The sequence below is a fragment of the Corvus kubaryi genome, unplaced genomic scaffold, assembly GCF_017639235.1.
Source record: "Corvus kubaryi isolate FWS band 111438036 unplaced genomic scaffold, C.kubaryi_AGA036_p1.0 37352, whole genome shotgun sequence".
Classification (NCBI taxonomy): Eukaryota; Metazoa; Chordata; class Aves; order Passeriformes; family Corvidae; genus Corvus; species Corvus kubaryi.
In genome coordinates this window covers 2804234-2824170 of record NW_024581114.1, presented here as the reverse complement: position 1 = coordinate 2824170, position 19937 = coordinate 2804234, and the positions used below count along the sequence as shown (strand labels likewise).

At 45.7% G+C, this 19937-nt stretch overlaps 1 protein-coding gene across 6 annotated transcripts in view; it reads left to right on the top strand.

Annotated features, from left to right (window-relative positions):
• RERE (arginine-glutamic acid dipeptide repeats) overlaps positions 1-19937 on the top strand; it is a 177439-nt gene that overhangs the window by 115873 nt on the left and 41629 nt on the right. For all 6 annotated transcript variants that reach the window (XM_042032151.1, XM_042032150.1, XM_042032147.1 and 3 more), the window contains one exon: positions 2001-2099. In XM_042032151.1, the coding sequence (XP_041888085.1) occupies positions 2001-2099 (99 nt within the window). The remainder of the gene's footprint in view (positions 1-2000; positions 2100-19937) is intronic.

Below are 19937 nucleotides of genomic sequence, written 5' to 3'. Positions count from 1 at the left end.
AACCAGAGGCAGTCATCATTAGCTGTTATTTATATATTTGAATCTTGCCAATAAAGCGCTCAGATATATTAAATGACTGAAAGTGAAAAGCAGAGAATGAGCCAGACTGGAACATGTAAATTTAACTCCAGCACTCAGAGAAAATATTTTTCCTTTCTGCTGCATTATCCTACTCCTGGCATTTATGAAACATATTTTTCCCCTCCCACCTGCTAAAAGTAACGTTTTTCAGGAGACTCTAAGCCTGTAGCATGTTCTCACATGGCTCTTCTCTGTTCCATGGCTCTTCTGTCACGTCTGTGCTGATGGGGTTTGGGATTGGTATTAATGTAATTGCTTGGTCAAAAGTTAATGCTCGTATTTTCTGTTGCTGATGTGAGACACCCTTGCTGGCCTGTAAACTTTTATTTTTCTGGAGTAGTTGCCTGTCAGACCAGGCTGTTCTTTCTGGGCTTGTCTGGTTTTTTTTGGTTTTTCTTTTTTTTTTTTTTTGCAGATTGAGCTGCTTGGGCAGTGGAGCTGCCAGGGAAAAACACGTGTTGTCCTTGAGGCAAAATAAAGATGCCCTCCAAGTTACAGTGAGGCTTTGGCATTCCTCATGTTTTGGGAGGGAGCAGAGGGGGAGGGAAACAGAAGCACCATTCTCCTCAGCACTGTCACATTTCCTAAGTGAAAAATCTTATAGGTAGTGGCACGCACAGAAAAGAACCATTTGCAAGGTGAGCTGGCAAAACAAACAGTGCTTTTTTCTTTGAGATGGATTTGTTCCCAGTGCTGGAGTGCAAACAAGGAGGAGAATTAATGTGTACCCAGCAGAAAAGGCAACATCTTATTTTCATGCCTGTAAGTAGGCACTGCATACCACAGGAGCCTTAGAACTAATTTTTTTGTTGTAGGTTTTATTTCAGGCAGTTTTGGTGTTTGAGCAGAGCAGTGAGGGCTGGCACTGCAGGCTGGGCTCTGAGCAGGGCTCAGGTGAGGGGGGCTGAGGTCCCTGTTCCCCTTCAGGCCAGGTTTACACCCATGCCCTGGTGTCCCCAGGGAATTCCAGGGCTGGAAGCAGGAGCTGTGCCCAGGGGATGCTCCCGTGCCAGGCAGGGACAGGCAGGGCTGCTGGTGGCTCTGCTGTGCTGGCACCTCCCAGAGCCAGGGCTGGAAGGGGGACCAGGGAAATGAATTTTTGGAATTTGGAGCATTGTTGGTTTTGGTTACCCTGCGTTGCTGCAGGGAATTAATGACTGCACCCAGTGCCTGTAACCTCCCCAGAGGTGCCAAATAAAAGCTGGAAATTAACAGAAAACCACTCTTAGTTTTCTTTCTTTTCCACTCTCTATTCTTCAAGCACTCGTCTCACTGCAGAAACGTCTCACTGCAGAAACAAATACCCTGTTTGTATTGTTGTTTTAGTTTGTTGGTGAGGAAAAAAAAGAGTTCAGGCTGCCAGTTAAGGAACATTTGTGTTTGTTCTAAAAACACACTGCAAGTAACAGCAGAGCTCTGTGCCCAGGAGTGACCTTTTCTTTTTAGAAGTGCTTTTTTTTTCCTTTAAAATTCCCCTAAGTATTCAAAACTAATGAATGCCCCAGTAACTTGGTGGAGGGGGAAGAGCACCTTCAGCAGTTCAGATCTGTTCCTGCTGACGACAGGAGATTTCAGCCAATTTGTGTGAAGTATAACCCATAATGTATTAATTTTTATTTTATCATGGCTGACATCACATTGAGCCCCATGAGTAGAAGGGAGCAGTGTGACTTTGGCTTCAACATTACCTGGGACAGGTTGAGGAAGGAAGGGGAATGCCTGCTTGGTTTAACGCTGCTTCTTCTACTGATAAAACCTCAGTTACCCTTCAGGTTGGTTAAATTTCACTTCATACATCAACAGTAAAAATAATTAGGCAGAGAACATCTCATGTGGCTCCTTGTAGTGGTTTTTTCCCCTCCAATATCAGATCACTGCTAATTCCTTTGAATGATCTATTTGTCTTCTTTATTTTTCAGCTACATGAAAGTAACTACGATGCTGGAAAAGCCCTGCAGCGCTTGGTGAAGAAACCTGTGCCAAAGCTGATTGAGAAGTGTTGGACTGAAGATGAAGTGGTAGGAAATGATTTATCTCCTCCAGCCTTTAGAGTTCACGTTGCTTCTCTTGCTTTTTTATGGTTTGTTTTTTTCCTAAAGAGGTTATCTTTATGAGCAAGAAGAGGGCAGGTGTGTAAATAAAAACGCACATACATGGGTATATAAATGAAAATACATGGGTATGTAAATGAAAAAATCTGTTCCAGTGCAAGACAGAATTGCTCATGGAAAAGTGACAGGAGAAAAGTTTCATTGATATTTTTTTTTTTTTCCTTGAGTGGGTCAATTTTTCAGCTGGTTAATTGGTGAAGTGTTTAAAGAAGTAAACAAAAATAAAAATGTGATCTTGTTAAGCTACTAATAAAGCTGGCATTGGTGTTAGAAAATAGAACTGATTAATGGAGGAAACTTTCACTGTCTCTTAGTGGTTTTAATTATTCAGGCAATGGCTGGAGAGATTTTTTGAGCTGGAGGTTCTCTGCAAGGCTTTCAGGGAGTTCTTGCAGTGACTGATGTGTGCTCTGCTCTCTCCTCATTTAAACCTTCCCTGCAGGAGCTCGAGGAGGGCTGGGCCAGCCTAGAGCCCCTCTTCGGGGCTGGTCCCAGGCCCAACAAAGAACCTTTGTGGCTGCCTGGAGCCAGGGAGGGAGGGAGGAGGGAGGATCCTGTGCTGGCCTGGCAGCGATGCCAGGGCGGGAGCACAGAGCCTGGGACACGCTCTCCTGATAAGTTCTGCACTTATCTTGTCACAAAAGGGAGGTTTGTGTTGGGAACTGACTGCTGGAACAAATCCTTGGAGTGCTCTGCCCTGTGTTTGGTAAGTTTGGGTTGAGATTGCTTCAGCCTGTGCTCTCTGCATACATCCAGGGGTAGACTGTGCCAGCATGCCTCTTTTTTTCCCTGTGTAGCTTTTTTACCCTCTCTTCATTTTTTTCCATCAGCTGCCCTGAGCTGTGAGTGCTGGAGCTGCTGCACTCGGGGGTTTTGATGATCAACCCACGTTAAATGAGAGAGAGTCGAGCCTTACCAATGGCAAAACCAAAGTTTATTGAAAAGTGAAGCATTACTGCAAAAGTGCAGCCTGTGAGCACAGAGTAATGATCACTGACTCTATAAATCATTGTCAGCCCCAGCTCATTTTATCATATTTGTTCTTGGTCTGCTCCGTCCAAGTTTCCAGAAACATTTGGCAGCCCTCCAGCCTGGGCAGAACCAAAGATCAAACTGTGCTCTTATTTATAGACAGCAAAGCTCCACCTGCACAGCCTCAGAGCCTGTTGGTCCCTGCAGCTTGCAGACAGCTTCAGCCTAAAGCAGCTGTGCTGCATTTTGGAGACTTGAAAGGGAAGTTTCCTTATTGCTGGCTCTGTGAAATTCAGAAGAACTCTGCGTGATCCACAGGGTGCTAAAGCTGCCATAGGAATTCTGCAATGAAGTATTTGTCAGAAAATTCTGACGTGTCAAACCCTAAGTCTGGCCAAAACAATTAAATTGTGGTGACAGCCTTAACTCTGTGTGTCCCCTTCATCTCAGGGTGGCAAGTGATGGAGCCTCCAGTGATGTGGTGGGCTGAGAATCCCAGAGAGACAGTTCTGAGGGAAATGAAGACCCAGGTCCAATCCCTGGCCTTATTTGGGCTAGACTTGTAATTAATCTCTTCTTGCAGCCCAGCAAATGTTTACTTAAGTTTTGCAATTGGATAAATAAGCAGATCCCACACCAGATACAGAGCTTTGGTCAGTTAACCTGAATAATAATAATAATAATAATAATAATAATAATAATAGTAGTAGTAGGAGTAGTAGTACCATGTTTTAAACTTCTTTTGTGGACTCTCAGCTGCCCAAAGACAAAGCCTTTGTTTTTCATTAGAACAGCTCTGCTGCCTCTGACCAAACTGTGAGGTAGGAGCTGCTTGGCAGCATCAGACCTGATTAAAACAAAGGATGGGAGTTGTGTTATTTTTACTGCTGCTGATGTGGTTGCAGATGTTTGGATGGAATTAAATAGAGAGTAAAATTGGCCACTGATTGAATTACATGAGGGCTGTGTAAATATGAAGACAGAGGTTTGTTGTCTCCCTCGTGTCTCTGAACCTGTGGCTATTTTTAAACCTTTTTTTATCCCAGTATGTAAATTCAGAGGCACAGAGTGAGAGCCAGTCTTGCACACTGCCTGTGAGAGTGGCTGAAGAACCTCCTGCGCTGGTGTGTGCACGGGCAGCTCTGAGCAGCTGTTTCCTGTTTGTAAAGGCTCCTTCCCCACCTGACAACATCAATTTCCAGCAGAGATTTGATGGGCAGGGCTTGGCTTCTCTTGTAATGCTCATGAATTCACTTCTGTGGGCAAGTTGGAGCAATTGTCACATTTGATGCCTGATTGAGGCCCGTTCTGAGCACACACCAACCTCCAGCAGCATCACCTGGTGCTGAGGGGCTGCAGCTTCCATGGAAAGCAGGGTGGAGGAGAGGGATTATTTGGGGAGAAGCCAGGAGCAAAGTTGTCTTGTTTTGATACAACTGGTGCCTCTTACAGGTTTAAATCTCCACTCAAACCCAGCACAGGATGTCAGAGCAGTGAGAGCGCTCTGCACCTCGTGGTCACCTCAAAAAATGTCCCTTTGCCAGGTGTGGCATTTCGGATGCAGGCAGGCAGAGACCCCCCCAGGGATGGAATGGTGCTGCTCTGTTCTTCTCCACCTGGAAATGCTTCAGAACTGCCGTGGGAGTGGAGTTTGGAACCGTGAGCTGAATTTGACAGTGCCTCTGTTTCCTCTGGGGCTTGCCCTCATGGTAGAGTTGGGTCCTTCCCACAGATCCCACATCTGGAACCAGGAACATGAACTTCTTCAGCTGAGGTTAACCTGAACATCCACGTTCCCTGCTGTGGTTTCTGTGGGAACATCTCCCAAGACAAATTGTCCTTATAAAATTTCCACATCTTGGGACAAAATCTTCTCTGCAAAATTGCTTTTATACTTCAGTGATGTTCAGTACAATTCTGACCCTGCGCTTGCTCCAGCTCCAAAAACGAGCTCCCATTTCAGATCAATAACCTATCAAAGAGCTGTAATTTATACAGGGTACAGTGGGCATCGTTAGTTCTGGTAACCTAATGGAAAGGTTTTCTGTCTGGGGTGCTTCACGTACTGGAAATGTGGAAGGAGGGCAGCTGGTTCTGACTGTTCCTCACCCAACAGCCCTGATTTTGCCTCACCTTTTTATCTCTTCATTCAGAATGTGCTTTTTTCTCTCTCTTTATCCAAAGTTCTAGCGAAATCAGTAGGGCTTACAGGAGAGAGAAATGCGCATCAGAACTAAAGGAACCTGCAGTTTATTAGGTTTTTAATTAAACATGATGAACACATTTTAAATACCACAAAGGCCCGGGGCTGAGCTGCATCTAATCGAAACAGATTAAGTCACCCATCCACACTTGGGTAGTTATTAATTCTGTTTACTTATGCATGCTTGCTACAGGCAGAGTTTGGTGCTGCTCTGCTGCAGTTTATTGCACAGGGATGCTCTCCTGCATGGAACTGTGCTCCTGATTAGCATTCAGATGTTGATTATGAACAGCACTGGTGAGGCTTAATTGAAGCACCTTTGGAGCTCGGGGCTGTGTCTTCCAAAGTTAAAGAAGATCTGGGTGAAGCAGTACTTAAACATTCTTTATTGGGCAATTCCTCCCTTTTCCTCTACACTTTGTTCCATCCATGTTAAATTCTCTAAAGGAAGTTGCCAAGTGTTCCTTAGGAAGGTTTTTTCACCGTGTGCATCTCTGTGCAGAACTGTCAATGCCACCCCGTGACATCCCTGATAACTGCCTTTTATCTTGAAATATTCTGCCTTTTAAATATTTTACATTGCTCTTGATGTCAAGTAGTTGAGGTAAACAACCTCCATTCAAACAACCTCCTCAATTTATGTGCAGGGGTAGTTAATCCTTGCTGGTGCTAAATCTTAATTGGCCATGTACATCAATTTACAAGTTCATAAATTTTAAAATATCCACACCTGGCTTCAGCTTAAACTCATTTATCATAAAATACAAGTGGAGATTCTTCTGCCAGAAAGGATAAGATACAGCAAACTACTTTCCTAATATGTTTGTAAGTGTTTGTAATCCAGCGTGGCAGGTCAAGGAATTACTTATGCAAAACCCACAGACTTATTTGCTTGGCTTCTTTGCCTGGAATCATCCTCAAATGTCTCCCATCCGCCCTTTTTGGAGTGTGTGCTCATGAAAACATGGCTCTCATGGCTCCCTCCTGTGAAGCCAAGGCTCTTCAGATATGCTGGGAGACAGAGCTGCTGCTTACTGGGGCAAAAATACCATGAATTTTATTTACTGATTATGTGGCAGCTATAGAAAATCAAATTCAGAGCCAGATTGAAACAGAGCCTCTGGAATAGTCGAGTGGAAAAAAATCATCAAGGGATACTGGAAAAGCTGAGTAGCTTTGCAGGAGTGGGCTTGGAAGGTTAAGACACCAGTTACTGCTTAGTTTTATTGTTTTACCCACAAAAAATAAACATTGCAGCTTCCCAGTGGAGTGACAGTCCCACTAAATGAACTTTTTCTGGAATTTAGCAATCCAGCCACATTTGCAAGTCCGTTAATCAGTAACAGTTGAAACTTAGCTGAGCACTAGAGATAAAAAAACTCCAAACTCAAATTGCCATGGCCTTGTAGGACCTGTGTTTTAAGAATAAATAAGATTTTCGTTTAAGCACGTGTGGGAAGGTCTTGTTTGTGTCTTATTCTAAGAACTCAGAGTGGAAAAGAACCATCAGCCCTCACAGTCAAAAGTGACCAATGAAGGATGAAATTATTCTGCTTGGGGGAAAAAGTTGTTATTTAAAGGTTGCATAAAATTATAGTTACTGAGCAGCTGGCAGGTTTACAAAATGCTAAGGTGCAGTACAGCTAGAAAAGACAGGGTGTATTACAGCTCAAAAAGGGGAATTTAGTTTAAACACAGGTTCCTAGATGAAAGATAACAATCTTTTGTTTGTGATTAACTTGCATCAGTCTTTGATCCAAGCCCTCGTTGAAAGGCATCAATACTGCACATACAGCACCGAGTTTATTGTCAAGTCCTTTTGGAAATAAGGCAGTGAATTAAAAATCAATTATACGTGCAGAAAAGTTTGTGTAGGGCAATCAATTCTGTCCTTTTAGTTTGCCAAAAGATTCCATTGTTTAACCAGCTGTGAAAAGGAATGAATTTTAAAAGCCTCCAGCAAATGAGGGAGCCCAAAGGGGCGGGGGGAGAGATTAAAAAAAAATTATTTCAGCATTTCATGTTCAGCAAAGGCTCTTCAGGGATAAATCTATAAATCCCGTCAGTGACCTTGGCTTCAGAATGGGTGATTTCACTGCTTTCCCTGATGCCGATCTCTGCCCAGCTGCCAGAGCAGTTGCTGTTGCCTTTACAATATCATTTTGGGGTTTGTTGAATTGCCATATGCCTCTTGATTCGCTGTCTCTCTGCCTTCCATGTGGAATATTTTAACTATTAAGCACTTACCGTGTTGCTGATCCCAAAAAATAACACACCAGCTCTGCCCTGGCCGGGAGCCACGGCTCCGGAGCTGTTTCTGTGTGGGACGGAAGCGAAACTCCAGCTGCAGCTCCAGCACATACCAAACCATCCCTCCGTAGGTGCTGGTGTGTTTTCCAGAGCCAGGTCTGCAATCCAGCAGCACATCCCCTCAGCTCCCTGTTGCCAAGGGGAAGGGATCTGCTGCTTGGAAGATTAATAAATACGCCAGTGGTTGATTGTCGGAACCGTGTTTTTCATCTCATTTTCAAGGGCATCTTAAAAATGGAGCTCACTTGCACTTCCTGGCGCTCTCCATCATCTCTGTGTGTTCATTCAAACATGGGAACGGGCGCTGGGGGATGTCAGGGATTGCATTTGTCCTCCCAGAGGGCAGAGTGGTGGTTTTATAAATGGAGAGGGCCAAAGGAGCTGTCCCTCGATGTTCCTTAGCAGCAGGAGTCAGTTCAGTGTCCGTGGGTCTCTGCCAGCGCCGTGGACAGAGCAGGAGCTGTGCAGCTGGAACAGAGCCAGGGCCCTGTGCTGGGGACAGAACAACCCCAGGTTCCTGCCTGGACCCTCTGGGTGATGTCCTGTCACTGACACAGCTCCTGCCCACAACGCCCTGGCCTTTTATCCAGATTTTATCTGCTCAGGGATCCGGAATCTGGGTTAAATATAACCTCCTGCTATATCCTGTTCTTCTCCAAAAGGAAACTGAGTCATGACATTCTAAAGAGCAGCTGGGAGTACAGGGATCATCAAAAGTCAGGATTTTCTGAGCTTAATGCTTTTGTCATAGCAAGAGAACAGAGGGAGGGATTGTAATTCACCTCTGGTGGTTGTGGTGAAACCTCTTTGCCCTGTGTCTGAATTTTGGGGGTGGGAGGTTACATCTTGGTTTAATTGTAAAACTGATTTATTTACTCCCCATTTCTTTGTACATAACTTAATTTCCAAATTCTAAGTTGAATTTGTTAAGATAATCTACACTCATTAATGCTGTGGTTGGCTTTTAAAAGGCTGCTGGTGTCCATGAGATACATTTCACAGTTTGCTGCCCATTCTGAATCAAATACAGTAAATTACCTGAGAGGGATTTCTGCCTGATGCTCGTTGGTGTGCATTACCCCAACTTCTAGGATTGTATGAGTTTCTTCATGCTTTTGGAAATGGTTTTATAATTTAAATAGAAGAAATGCTGGATACTTACCCGTTTTCAGGTATTTTTTGTTGGTGGTGTTTTGGAAATGCTATAAATAGTGTGATTTAAAGTTCACTTTTTCTAATAGTTAATGAGGGGTGACTGGTTTGTTGGCTTTTATTAATGGCACCATCCAAAGCTCTTGGGTTGATTTAAGGCTACTTCAGTGCTGTCATTTCAGTAGTTTGCTTGAGTTTATCTGTCTTGCAGGTGTTAAGAAATTTAACATATGTACAGGATCCTCACCTCCTCAACACCTAAAAGTGCAATTGGAATATAGTAACAAATAATGAAGTGCTTTGATATTTTTCTGTGTTACGTGTATGATAGAAATCTGCAGCTGCCTTCCAAGTGATTTTGGCTTAGTCCAAGTTGATACAGGTAGAAGTGTTTCTTTTTCAAATGCTTATGTTGGAATTACACGTTATGAAACTCACTGAGCCTGGGAATGGATTACTTGACGTGGCAAATGTCTGTTTTATTTTGGAGGAGTTGTTTGCTGTCTGAATGGCAAGTTGCTGTTCCTAACAAGATTGCTTTACAAACACAAAAACTCCAACCCCTAAAACAAAGCAAGTGCAGACAGATGACAGCGTTGTCTGCAACTTGACAAGATGATATTTGATTTTTCAATTTTTTTTTTCCCTGGTAGTTTGGGTCTCTGTCTGAGTCTTGACTTTGATTTTTTGTTTGAACACAGAGGCTGACAGCCCCAAACCCCCAAACTTTCTGAATGTCACTGCATTCTCTGTGTTCTGCCCAACAGCTTAGCTGAGAACTATTTAGTCTGGCCCAGTGGCCATTGCAGCAGCAAATGACAAAATGCTCTTCAAATGAGTGTAGTGACATAATTCCTATTGAAGAAATGTTGATTACTGTCACAATGTGGATGCTCTGTGTGCTTTAGTGCTCAGGGCTTATCTTTCTTGCACAACATAAGCAGTATGAATGCCAAAATACACCTCATTTGCAAGTGCTGTTTGCATGACAAATTCTATTTTTCTAATCTTCCCTATCAACAGAACCAATTTTTTTTTTAAATCTTTCCGATGACATAAAAATGCATTTTAATGAAGCAAATTATCAAGCTTTGTCTCTTCTGTGTACGAGCAGGGCGGCCACATTCAATTAGGCTGAAAAATGATCATTTGTTCTATTACAGGCTGTAACAGAGCGCATGGAAAACCGTGATCCATCACCAGTTGCTCAGCTTTATGTTACTTAAATCACTTGCCATCCTGTCAGGGGCTCGGAATCCTCCATGGGAGCCGTTATTTAATTTAAGTTTGTAAAGGTGTCACTTGTTTGATAATAGGCTGCTTCTGTAGTAGATGAATAGGGACTAAATATTCATCATTTTCTGCATCCATCCCGGATCCCTAATGAGTTACAAGGACAGCAGTGCCAGTAGAGCTAATGATTATAGTGTCATGAAAGGAATTTGACAGCAATAAGGACTTGATCCAGAGGGAAGCTCCACACCTTGCAGTGGGAAAAGGTTCTCCCCCAGAGGGTGGTGGGCACTGCCCAGGCTCCCCAGGGAATGGGCAAGGCCCGAGGCTGCCAGAGCTCCAGGAGGCACGGGGTGGGATTGCTGGGGTGTTCTGGGCAGGGATCAGAGTTGGATCAATGCTCCTGAGGGTCCCTTCCAGCTCGGGACATTGCAGGATTCTGTGAATTCCGCTGGAGCTGGAAAGGCTTCCTGGCCGAGCCTGGCCCCATGCTGCTCGCAGAGCCAGCGTGAGGGGTTTTGTATGAGCTGCAAGGAGACTCAGATGTGGCTGTGGGAGAAAGCTGGGGTCTGTTCCTTGGCCACTGAGGAGCTCCACTCTGAGCCCTTCACAGACGGCCCCGGTTGGCCCCGCTGAGCCCCGAGCAGCTCCTGGGAGCCCGGAGTGCCGTGGGTGCCCAGCCCTCCCTGCCCGTGGGGAGCTTCCCTCTCCTTTCCCCGTGTTCAGAGCTGTGTCACAGTGCTGATCTCTGCCCAGGAGGCTGCACTTAAAAACTGCTGCTCGCTGCTCCTGCCCAGCGTTGGTTTTGTACTTTGTGCCTCGTGGTTTTGACTGTTCTGTGGTGAGGGCTCGCAGAGCTTTTGGCTTTGTGGTTGTGCTTCAGCTTTTACGGCCTCTTGACACCTCCCCTGCTACCCCTGTGCTTGTTCCACCGTGGGTTTCCCTATCCTTTTGTTCTTCCCTCCTCCCCCCAGCCCTCTCACAGCATCCCTCAGATTTATATGGCTTTTAGGCTGCGTGGGGAGATTGATCAGCCAGGCTTTATGCATTTAGAGGAGCTGATAAATGACATGGCAGCACATTCCCCTCCACTGCTCTGGAATAACTTCAGCGCTCAAATCAAACATCCCATTTGCCACAAATTGGGGAAGGCAAAGAGGGCACCTCTGGTTTATTAGGGTGTATATTTCATTTATCTGTTATGGGAGGTATTGTCCAGTTCTACGTGTCTGGGGAGGTAATCCCAGTCTCAACACCACTTCCCCCTTGCCTCCCTTCCCCAATATCCACCTTCAAGGTTTCCTTTCCAGTGTTCACCTTTGTTGCAGCTGCATTTCTGGTCCTTCATTTTCAAATCTTTAATCATTTCCTCTCTTATTTGTGGTCCCTTTTCCACAACTGGCCCCATTCTCTCCCTCACTGAGGATGTGTCCCTCAGCCTGGAATTTGATTTTGCCATCACCAGTATTTCTTCTTTGCACACTCAGGTGTCTCTTCACTCCACTGCAGCCAGTGGCAGACTTACTCTGAGAGGAATTTAGGGAGTTTCCAGAGGTTGCCTGGTGTCATTTTGGCGAGGGTCAAAAACTGGAATTTGTATCTGAGTGCCTGAATTCCATCCTGGGCATCGCTGCAGTCACAGCCCCTCTGTTAATGATTTACCTGGGAAGGCACCTACAGAAATACCTGCCTCTCTAGAGGGATAATTTGCATTTTGTCTCATTATTCTTGGATTTGTTCATTGCTCCAAAGTCTGGGGGCTCTTGAAGTGCTTTTATTTGTTTCCTTCTGCCATTTGCATTAAAATCCCTGTTTGAGCAGAAACTGCCTCCAGAGTAATTGACAATAATGGTTGAAATCCCAAGGGAACAGCATTTCTGCAGTAAGGAACTTCCCCTGGAAACGCTGTGTTTGAGCCTTGAAGGATCACACAGGATATTTCCGGTGGTCTGAGTGGTGCTTTTTTGTGCTTGGTGTTTCAAATGGACCAAAAGGACCAAAAATGTCCCAGTTAGAGTCAATTCCAGCCTTGCATAACAGTGGATGTGCATTTGCTGCACTTTGTATGGTCTGTGTAACAGAAAGAGGATTTTCTGCTGGAAGAGATGGAGAAAAAGGCAATGTTCTGATGTTTAAGGAGAAAGCCTGAGTGGGAGTGTATTTCTGGGATTCAGGGTATGTGAGGAAAGAAAAAGGTCAGTATTCCCAGCTGATGGATGAGAACCATTGCTCAGGAGGAGAGGGGGCCTGGGAGGACAGTGCTGTGCTCTCTTTCTCACTGCTTGGATGTATCTTTATCCCTGCTTTTGGATCCTGTACCGTGACTGGTTCCATCATGTTCAAAAAACCCAACAACAATTGGAACTGTGAGTTATCGCTTTAGAAAATGCACTTGTACCAAGTCTGGGTGAACAGAAGTTTAAGAAATGAAAACAAATAGCTTTTTTCTTCTTCTGTTTAGCTTGAAGTTTGCAGGTTGAGTGCTGAATTTCTTCTACTTACCTGTTTTAAAGGGAGGTACTTTGAGATGCCATGGGGGAAAGGAAGCATGTCCTTGAAAAGGAACATAGCCAGCTCTTGCTTTTTAGTTGCTCTTTCGTTTTGATGTACAAGAAGGCTTTTTGTATATTAGCATTTTAACAGCAGTTTAAAATAACAATCAGAAATTAATCTCTTTGTGTACAGAAAAGGCAATCTGAAGTATAATCAAAAGCTTTCTGTTGTCTCTTGTCAGCAGCACATTGTTTTGCTTTTCTGGGTCACAAATGTGCCAGACCTTTGTTCTGTTTAACTCTTAGAAGGCACCTTTAAAAAATCCTATATGTAAAAACACACTCAAATCACTTTAGCTTTGTTTTCAACACTGAAAAACTGTTGATTGCAGGAGACAGAGAACGTTTGATAGACTGAAAGCTCTTTTTTAAAGTCAGTGAGGGCAGTCTCCAGTTTGGGGGGGCTTAAGGTTGGTGCCCACCCGAGGGATGAGCCTGGGACTCGCTGTGTGAAAGCTGCTTCACTTGCCACAGCTTCGTGAAGATGAGGGCAGGGCAGCTGCCCGGGGAGAGCAGCTGGATGCTGCCAGACCTGGATCCGCCTGTCCCACCTGCACAGGTGGATCTGTCTGTCAGCACAAGCTCTGTCCTGGGCATTTCAATATGAGCCTGGGTTGGCCAACTGGATTTCTTGCTGGTGGAAGTGATTTTGATGACTGGAATGAGGAGCTGCCTGTCCGGGCTGCTGTTGGAGGACAGTCCCGAGGGAGGCCCAGCACTTGTTGCTCCCTTTGGAAGGTCCTCCTGCCACTCGCCCCTCTGTGCGGTGCCGTTGGTTTGGAAAAGGGAATGCCTCCTCTTCCCGCTCTTCTGTTAGTGGAAAAGAGGAAATTGCAAACGGAGCAGGTCTCAAACAAGAGGGTTCATCTCTGCCTGCCTCTTCAGCCCCTGCTGAAATGTGGGACCATCGGCAGTGACATCACTGATAATGCCTGGAATAACCCAGGAATTGTTCTTCCAGGAGTCGAGGCTATTTATCCACCACCCCTTCCAGAGCTGCCGAAAAGGAAAGTCAGGTTTCCTTTTTTCCCGCTGTTGCTTTAATGCCCAGGCAGGGTTTGATCCGAGCATCAGCTGCTGCCGTGGCACTGCGGGCTGGGCTCGAGTCGGGTTTCTGACTTTATCTCGTTTAGGGGATCACATTTCTGCTGCCATACGCTGGGTGATCGCTGCCGGGTGATCGCTGCCTCCCGGTAACAGCCGGCAGTGGAATGGAGCAGGGAGCGCGTGTTCCTCACAAAAGCCTTTGGAGTTGGATTGTGCAGTCGCGCCCGGAGCAGGGGCGGGGAGGCACCGGGACCAGGCTGTCGGTGCAGCCCTCGGACATTTGTCAGCAGCTCCCGTCCCTCCATCCCTCCGTCCCTGCATCCATCCCTGCATCCCTGCTGCACAGGTTGCCTGGCAACCCGGGCCGAAGCCGGCGGGGCCGGTGCCTCTCGGAGCAGGTCGGGGATGATTTATCGCGGGGCCGGGCAGGGACCCGGGGGCAGCGCCGGGGCTTTTAACGGGAGCCGCCTGGAATGGAGGGCTTGGGAGCATTTTATCCGGGATGCACAGCCCGGAGCCGATAATCAGGGTGCAATTAGAGCAAACAGAAAGCTCCTCGTTTAGACATAATTGATTTTTTTTTTTCTTTTCCTGTTTTGTTTTCTCTTTCCCATCGAGACTCCCTCACAGACACAGGTACAGTGCAGAACGGGAATCGAAGCTTTGCCTGGTGCTTTGGGTGAACCTGAAATCTCTCTCTTTATAAAAATAGCTCTGGTAAAATCCTGATGGGAAAATACAGCTGGGGTCAGCACAAAAGGTTAGCAACACCCTGACAGCTCCAGGCCTGGGGTGAAGGAATAGCTGAATTCTCCTGCAGCTCTGGAAACGTCTGAGAGCTGTTGTGTCACCTTCAATATCATGTTGCCTTTCATGCAGACTCTTGCATTGATCCCTGGCATTAAACAGAGGAGGGAGAGAGGAGTTTTGTAAACTGGCATTTGGGTAGTAGTTCGTGCTGTGGTCACATGGAGAACTCTCACCCCCTTGAAACATCACCTTCAATAAAGTAAATGGGGGGAAACTGGGGCAGCCTTTAGGTTGAGGACCTCAGTTCAGCTCCTTCTGCTGGCTGGAGTCCTTTTCCCAGCCTAGTTGTGAAGAGGGATGGGCAATCCGTGCAAAGCATGTTGACAAGAGCATTTGTGTGTGTCTGAGAAGGCAAAGAGGAGAAGAAAAAGGATGATGAATCCACTCTGACCTCCTGAATGGCAATATAAATACTTTATTGAAAATTCTAAATAAATGTGTTTGTAACCAGTAATCCTGCTCTGCATGCAATCTCATTTAGCCAACTGGGTATGCAAATGTGCTATTAATGTGTTTGCATCCAGTATAAATACACAAATCTAATCTGTTTATATATGTCATTTACACACAGCTGTGTTCACGCTCACTTAATACCAATATTTCCAGCCAGCGAGAGGTACCATGGGAGCTCCATTGTTCCCAACAAAAGCAGCTCCATGGAAGGGGGGTCATTATCATTGCAGGATCTTTTGGCATTCCCTCGAGGGAGGCTGTTAATGACTCTGGCTGTTGTGGGTACTCAGAGCACAGGCTGGGAGGTGCCTCTGCCGCCAAGCTTTGGGTTGAATCCCCCACACTTTGAGGCAGGCTCTCGTTTTTCAGTATAATTTTTCAGGAAGACAAAGCGATCCAGTTGGGAGGGGGGAGAGCAAATTGTTGGGCACCTTGGAGGCTTTCAGCTGATCTATTCCTTGTCAGTTTGTTTATAGAGGACACTTGATCTCAGGGGCAGATGGCCTGGGGAGTGTAAGGTTTTTGTCATGTGCGGGTGACCAGGGGTGCAGTCTGGAGAGGGGCTGTGAATTTCCAGTGGGAACATTCATGCCTTGCCATACAGAGTGGTATCTAATGAATACCGTCAAAATATTTTGGTTTTCCGTGTCTTTGAGTGAGAGAACTTGGTGAAAACATAATTTTATTTTCAAAATACCACAAAAGTTAAAGGATAATTTTGTCTTGACACAATAGAATTATTTCATTTTAAAAAAACTGAGCAAATAAACAGAGCAGTATCTCTGATCTATCTGGTCTAGTGGAAGGTGCCCCTGCCCATGGCAGGGGGTTGTTTCTGCATGATCTTTAAGGGCCCTTCCAACCCAAACCGTTCTGTGATTCTGTTAAAAGAAAGCTAAATTTGGGGTTAGGATGTGTTTTGCACTATTTTTCACAACCTGCAGTTGAGAGGAGGTGGAAGCAGCCCCATTCTCCCAGCAGCAGGGCCTGAGTGAAGATCTAACACAGGTCTGTGTAAGAGCCACCTGATACCTTTAGGTTGGGTCTTCATAATGAAACTCTCAGGATACCTCTGTTTCCTCTGTTTGCTGTTAACTATGAAAACCCCAGTAATTTTCCTACCATATTCATTATAACACTTAAAAAGGCATATTAAATATGGAAGGTGGTGACAACTTCCATTGACATCTGCCTAGAAAACCTTGGGCCTTTCCAGACATGCACTAAACCTATTGCTTTCAAAATAGCAAAATCTTCCGTTTTATTTGCTTAGAATTAAGGAAAAGGTTGAGAGAAGAACTTGCTGTTCTTGGATGTAAGCTAAAGAGGGCGATTATTTTTAATTTTTTTTTTTTAGAAAGATTGAGAAATAAAATCCTTATTTCCTGGATTGAGAAAGATCAGAAAAGGCCCTGTGTGTTTGTAAATGTTTTGCATTACACAATGTTCTTCACTCATTTCCCAGGTGGAAGTCATAGGAGGGGAATGAAACAGCACATGGAATTTCGTAGAGAAAATCCATTTGATCTAAACTCGACTGAAGCACCACCTCAGAAGAGACACGTTAGTAGCAGTGATGAATTTGCAGGTTCATCAGAGTTGTGCTGCCTTTCTGCAGGTTTCAGTTGGAAATCCTAGCATTGATTAAACAGGTTGTCTTTGCAGTGGATGTTACGGGTCCATGCTTTCAGCACCAGCTTTATTTGGGGTTTTGGAGGTCGAGGAGCACACTGGGAGCTCAGTTCCCAGTGACAGCCAGAGTGCAGGATTTGCAGCAGCCAGTTCCTCCTGCCAGGCTGTAATCTCGGGATAATGGAAACCCTGACGCACGAGCTCAGCCCCAGCTCTGCACTGGCACTGCCAGCCCCGTGACAAACGTGCCAGCTGAGCTCTGTCAGGCACAGCATAATGGCTTTGTGTATCTTGTCAGGAGATTTGTTCCTCGGGATAAAATATGGGACCTGCAAGTAACACACAGGCAAACATTAACATGCTTGTTCCTTGTTCTCCCTGGGTTATTTATAGCTCCCTGTTTACACGCAGGATGCTGCAGCATCTAATGCATTTCATCAAATTATCAAATGGTATTAGGAGGCCTCGTGTTGGGGCTGGTCAATAGCCATGGAAACCACTCCATAAAACAGAACTGCGTCTGTCAGCACCAACCGCCCCACAAGCCATGGGATTTTCTAAAGCTGCTTCACAGCACTCATTATCCACAGCACTTTTTTAATTGTGGCACAGTTTGTCTTCAGTGAGCAGCACAGACAATAATGCTGACAGAATCCTGTCATAAGCAATCTTTTAAAGTTCAGCAGAAGTGGTAAAATTGAAATGTTTGTCCTAAAAATCCAAATGATGTACTTGTAAAAATGAAACCATTGTGCTCCAAAGCCACTTCCACTTCTCATCCAAACTTATCCATAGGTCTGAGCCTCGTTGCTCCCCCAACCCTGTGTTGTGAGGCTATTTTAGCTTGGCAGCTGTCGCTCCCAGATGCCTCCTGTGAGCAGTGCAGCATCTCCTGCAGCATTAGCACACGGACGTGGAATTCGGTGCATGTCATTTGTGCAGAGGAGAGCAAATTCAATCAGTGTCAGGCAGTCTGTTTTGTGAGACACTGGAGAGCAACAGGTCACCTCTGATTTGGTGTGCAACTATTTAGTTCTTTTATATTTAAAACCATTTTGAGGTCTGTGTTGGGCTTGACTTGGAGAAAAGGAGTAGCTGTTCTTGGTGCAGTGAGAATGGGACATGATGAATTAATGGAAGACTAGACTAGGAAGGAAAATCTGAAAATGTTTTTAAAAATTAATTGTTAAGCTTTAGCATTTCTGAGTTTCTGAAATTATTTTTGTGTGCTTTGTTATTTGTATATTAAGAAGGGTCCCTCTCCTGCCTTTCCAAGAGGCACAAAGCTCCTTTATAGTTGGATACCTCACAGTGCCTCAATGGCCCAGGGATAATGCTGCATGACATCAGTAAAGGTGACAGCAGAACTGCCCAGAAGGATTGACTTCATTCCTACTTGGAAATTTGGAACAGCATTCCAAGGTTCCTCCAATTCTGTTATTTAGATGGGCTCTATGCTAGGCTTGCATTCCCAGTAGTGATTTTTGACATCCCAGGGGTCAAAGGAAAACAGTTTGTCACAGGCTTTATTAATAGAGTTGAATCACAACACAAACCAAATATAAGATAGTTTGGTTAAAAGGAATCTTAAAAAATAAACTAAATGGTCCCCTAAGAATTCAAGTGCATCTTGGGCAAAATAAGGCATAGGCAGTTGGGTGTTCTCATTTTATGCCAGACTGTGTTCTCTCTCCTGTTTCCCTGAGCTGTTCCATCGTTGATTGGAATGTTCCAGCTCTGGTTTCTCCTTATTTCCTACAGCTTTTTCTGTCACCTTTTCCTGTGTGTGCTGTGAAGTGGTGCTGCAGGGGCACCGTCCCTCTGTTCCAGCCCAGGAGGCAGCGATGGCAGAGCCCGGGACTGAGAGCACCCCACAGTTCCCTTTGGAGTGCCTGCCTTTAGGTGTTTCTCCATTCAGCTGGTTTCCATCCTTTGTGAATTCCTGCAGACAGGGATTGCACTGCTCTTTGGGATGTGGGGAGAGGTGTTGGGGTGTGTTTGTCACTGCTGCTGCCACCTTCCTTTGCCCAGAGCACCAGCCAGAGGGTTGTGGTGCCAGGGCAGTGGTCCACCCACCCCAGCATAATGAGAATTCCTCGGGAAAATTCACATGGTAAAAATGAGTATATGAGTGCTTTAGGGACCAGCTTTTCTCTGTGGGCACTCAATGTCCTGCTCTGTAGGTACCTGCGTGACTTCTGCCTGTGTCTGCAGGCTGGTACCTTGCTATCAGTAAAATTTTCTGTGTTTGGGAGCTCCGGCACCCCTTAAACGCTTCAATTCCGGGTGCTGCGTTGGCTGCTTTGAAGGAGCAGGTGGGTATGAGTAAATCACACACTGGAAGGGAGTGTAATCTCCAAGCCTTTACAACTGGTGGTTAATTCTCGTCTCCGTGCCCCTGGGCACGTTCTTGGCAAATTCTGCAGTCTTGTAGGTTTTGAGGGTCAGGGTTAGGTGAGGATAGATCCCTGTGGGAGCAAACCTGCAGAATCCTGAGCAGGAGGTTCTGAAGAGCCTCTTCCCTCGCATCCAGGGTTGTGGTGGGGGTTGCTGAGGTGCTGAGAGCGCTGTTTGAGCAGTGAATTAACCTTTCTGGGATTCCTGATGCCCTTCACAACATGGAAGCCTCTGATCACTGCCTACCTCCTTCAAGCAGGTGTTTGCAAAAAGATGTGATCCAAATTACATGAAGCCAGTTTGAGGCTCGTTTCTCTTTAGGGAATTATAAAATCTCATCTCCCTCCCTTCCCTGGAATAGTAGGGCCCATGTACTCAACATCCATTATCTTTTTTTGCAGGCAAAATTTGTTATTTACTCGTTGTTTATACCTGTGCTCAGTGTTTACAGGAATAGAAAAGGCCTTCTATTTTTTTGCTTGTTTCTTTATAGGGAATTATGAATTCTCATTTCCCTCCTTTCCCTAGAATACTAGGGCCCACATACTCAACATCCCTTACCGGTTTTGCAGGCAGAATTTGTTATTTGCTTGTTGTTTATACCCGTGTACAGTGTTTATAGGAAAGGAAAAAAGCCTTTTTATTTTGGTGTTCATAGGAAAGGATGAAGTCCTTCTCTAGAAAGATTGTCCCTTCCAGAGAAAGGCACTTTGTTTAGTCTTAAATCTCCTGGTACCGGTTCGTGCTGGGGGTCGTGAGGGGGTCGTGGCCGTGCCCCCCGGCCGGTGCCCCCCGGCCGTGGCTGTAGCGAGGGAAGGTGCTGGGGAGAGGACGAGCAGGAGCAGAGGAGGGAGCGCTGCTGGCGGCCGGGGGCCGCTCGGGGCTGGCGAGCCGCTGAGAGGCAGCGCCGGGGGCCGGGGCCGGGCGGCGGCTGCTGCCGGGGCTGCCGGGGGCGGTGTCGGGGCCGAGCCCGGCGGGCGGAGG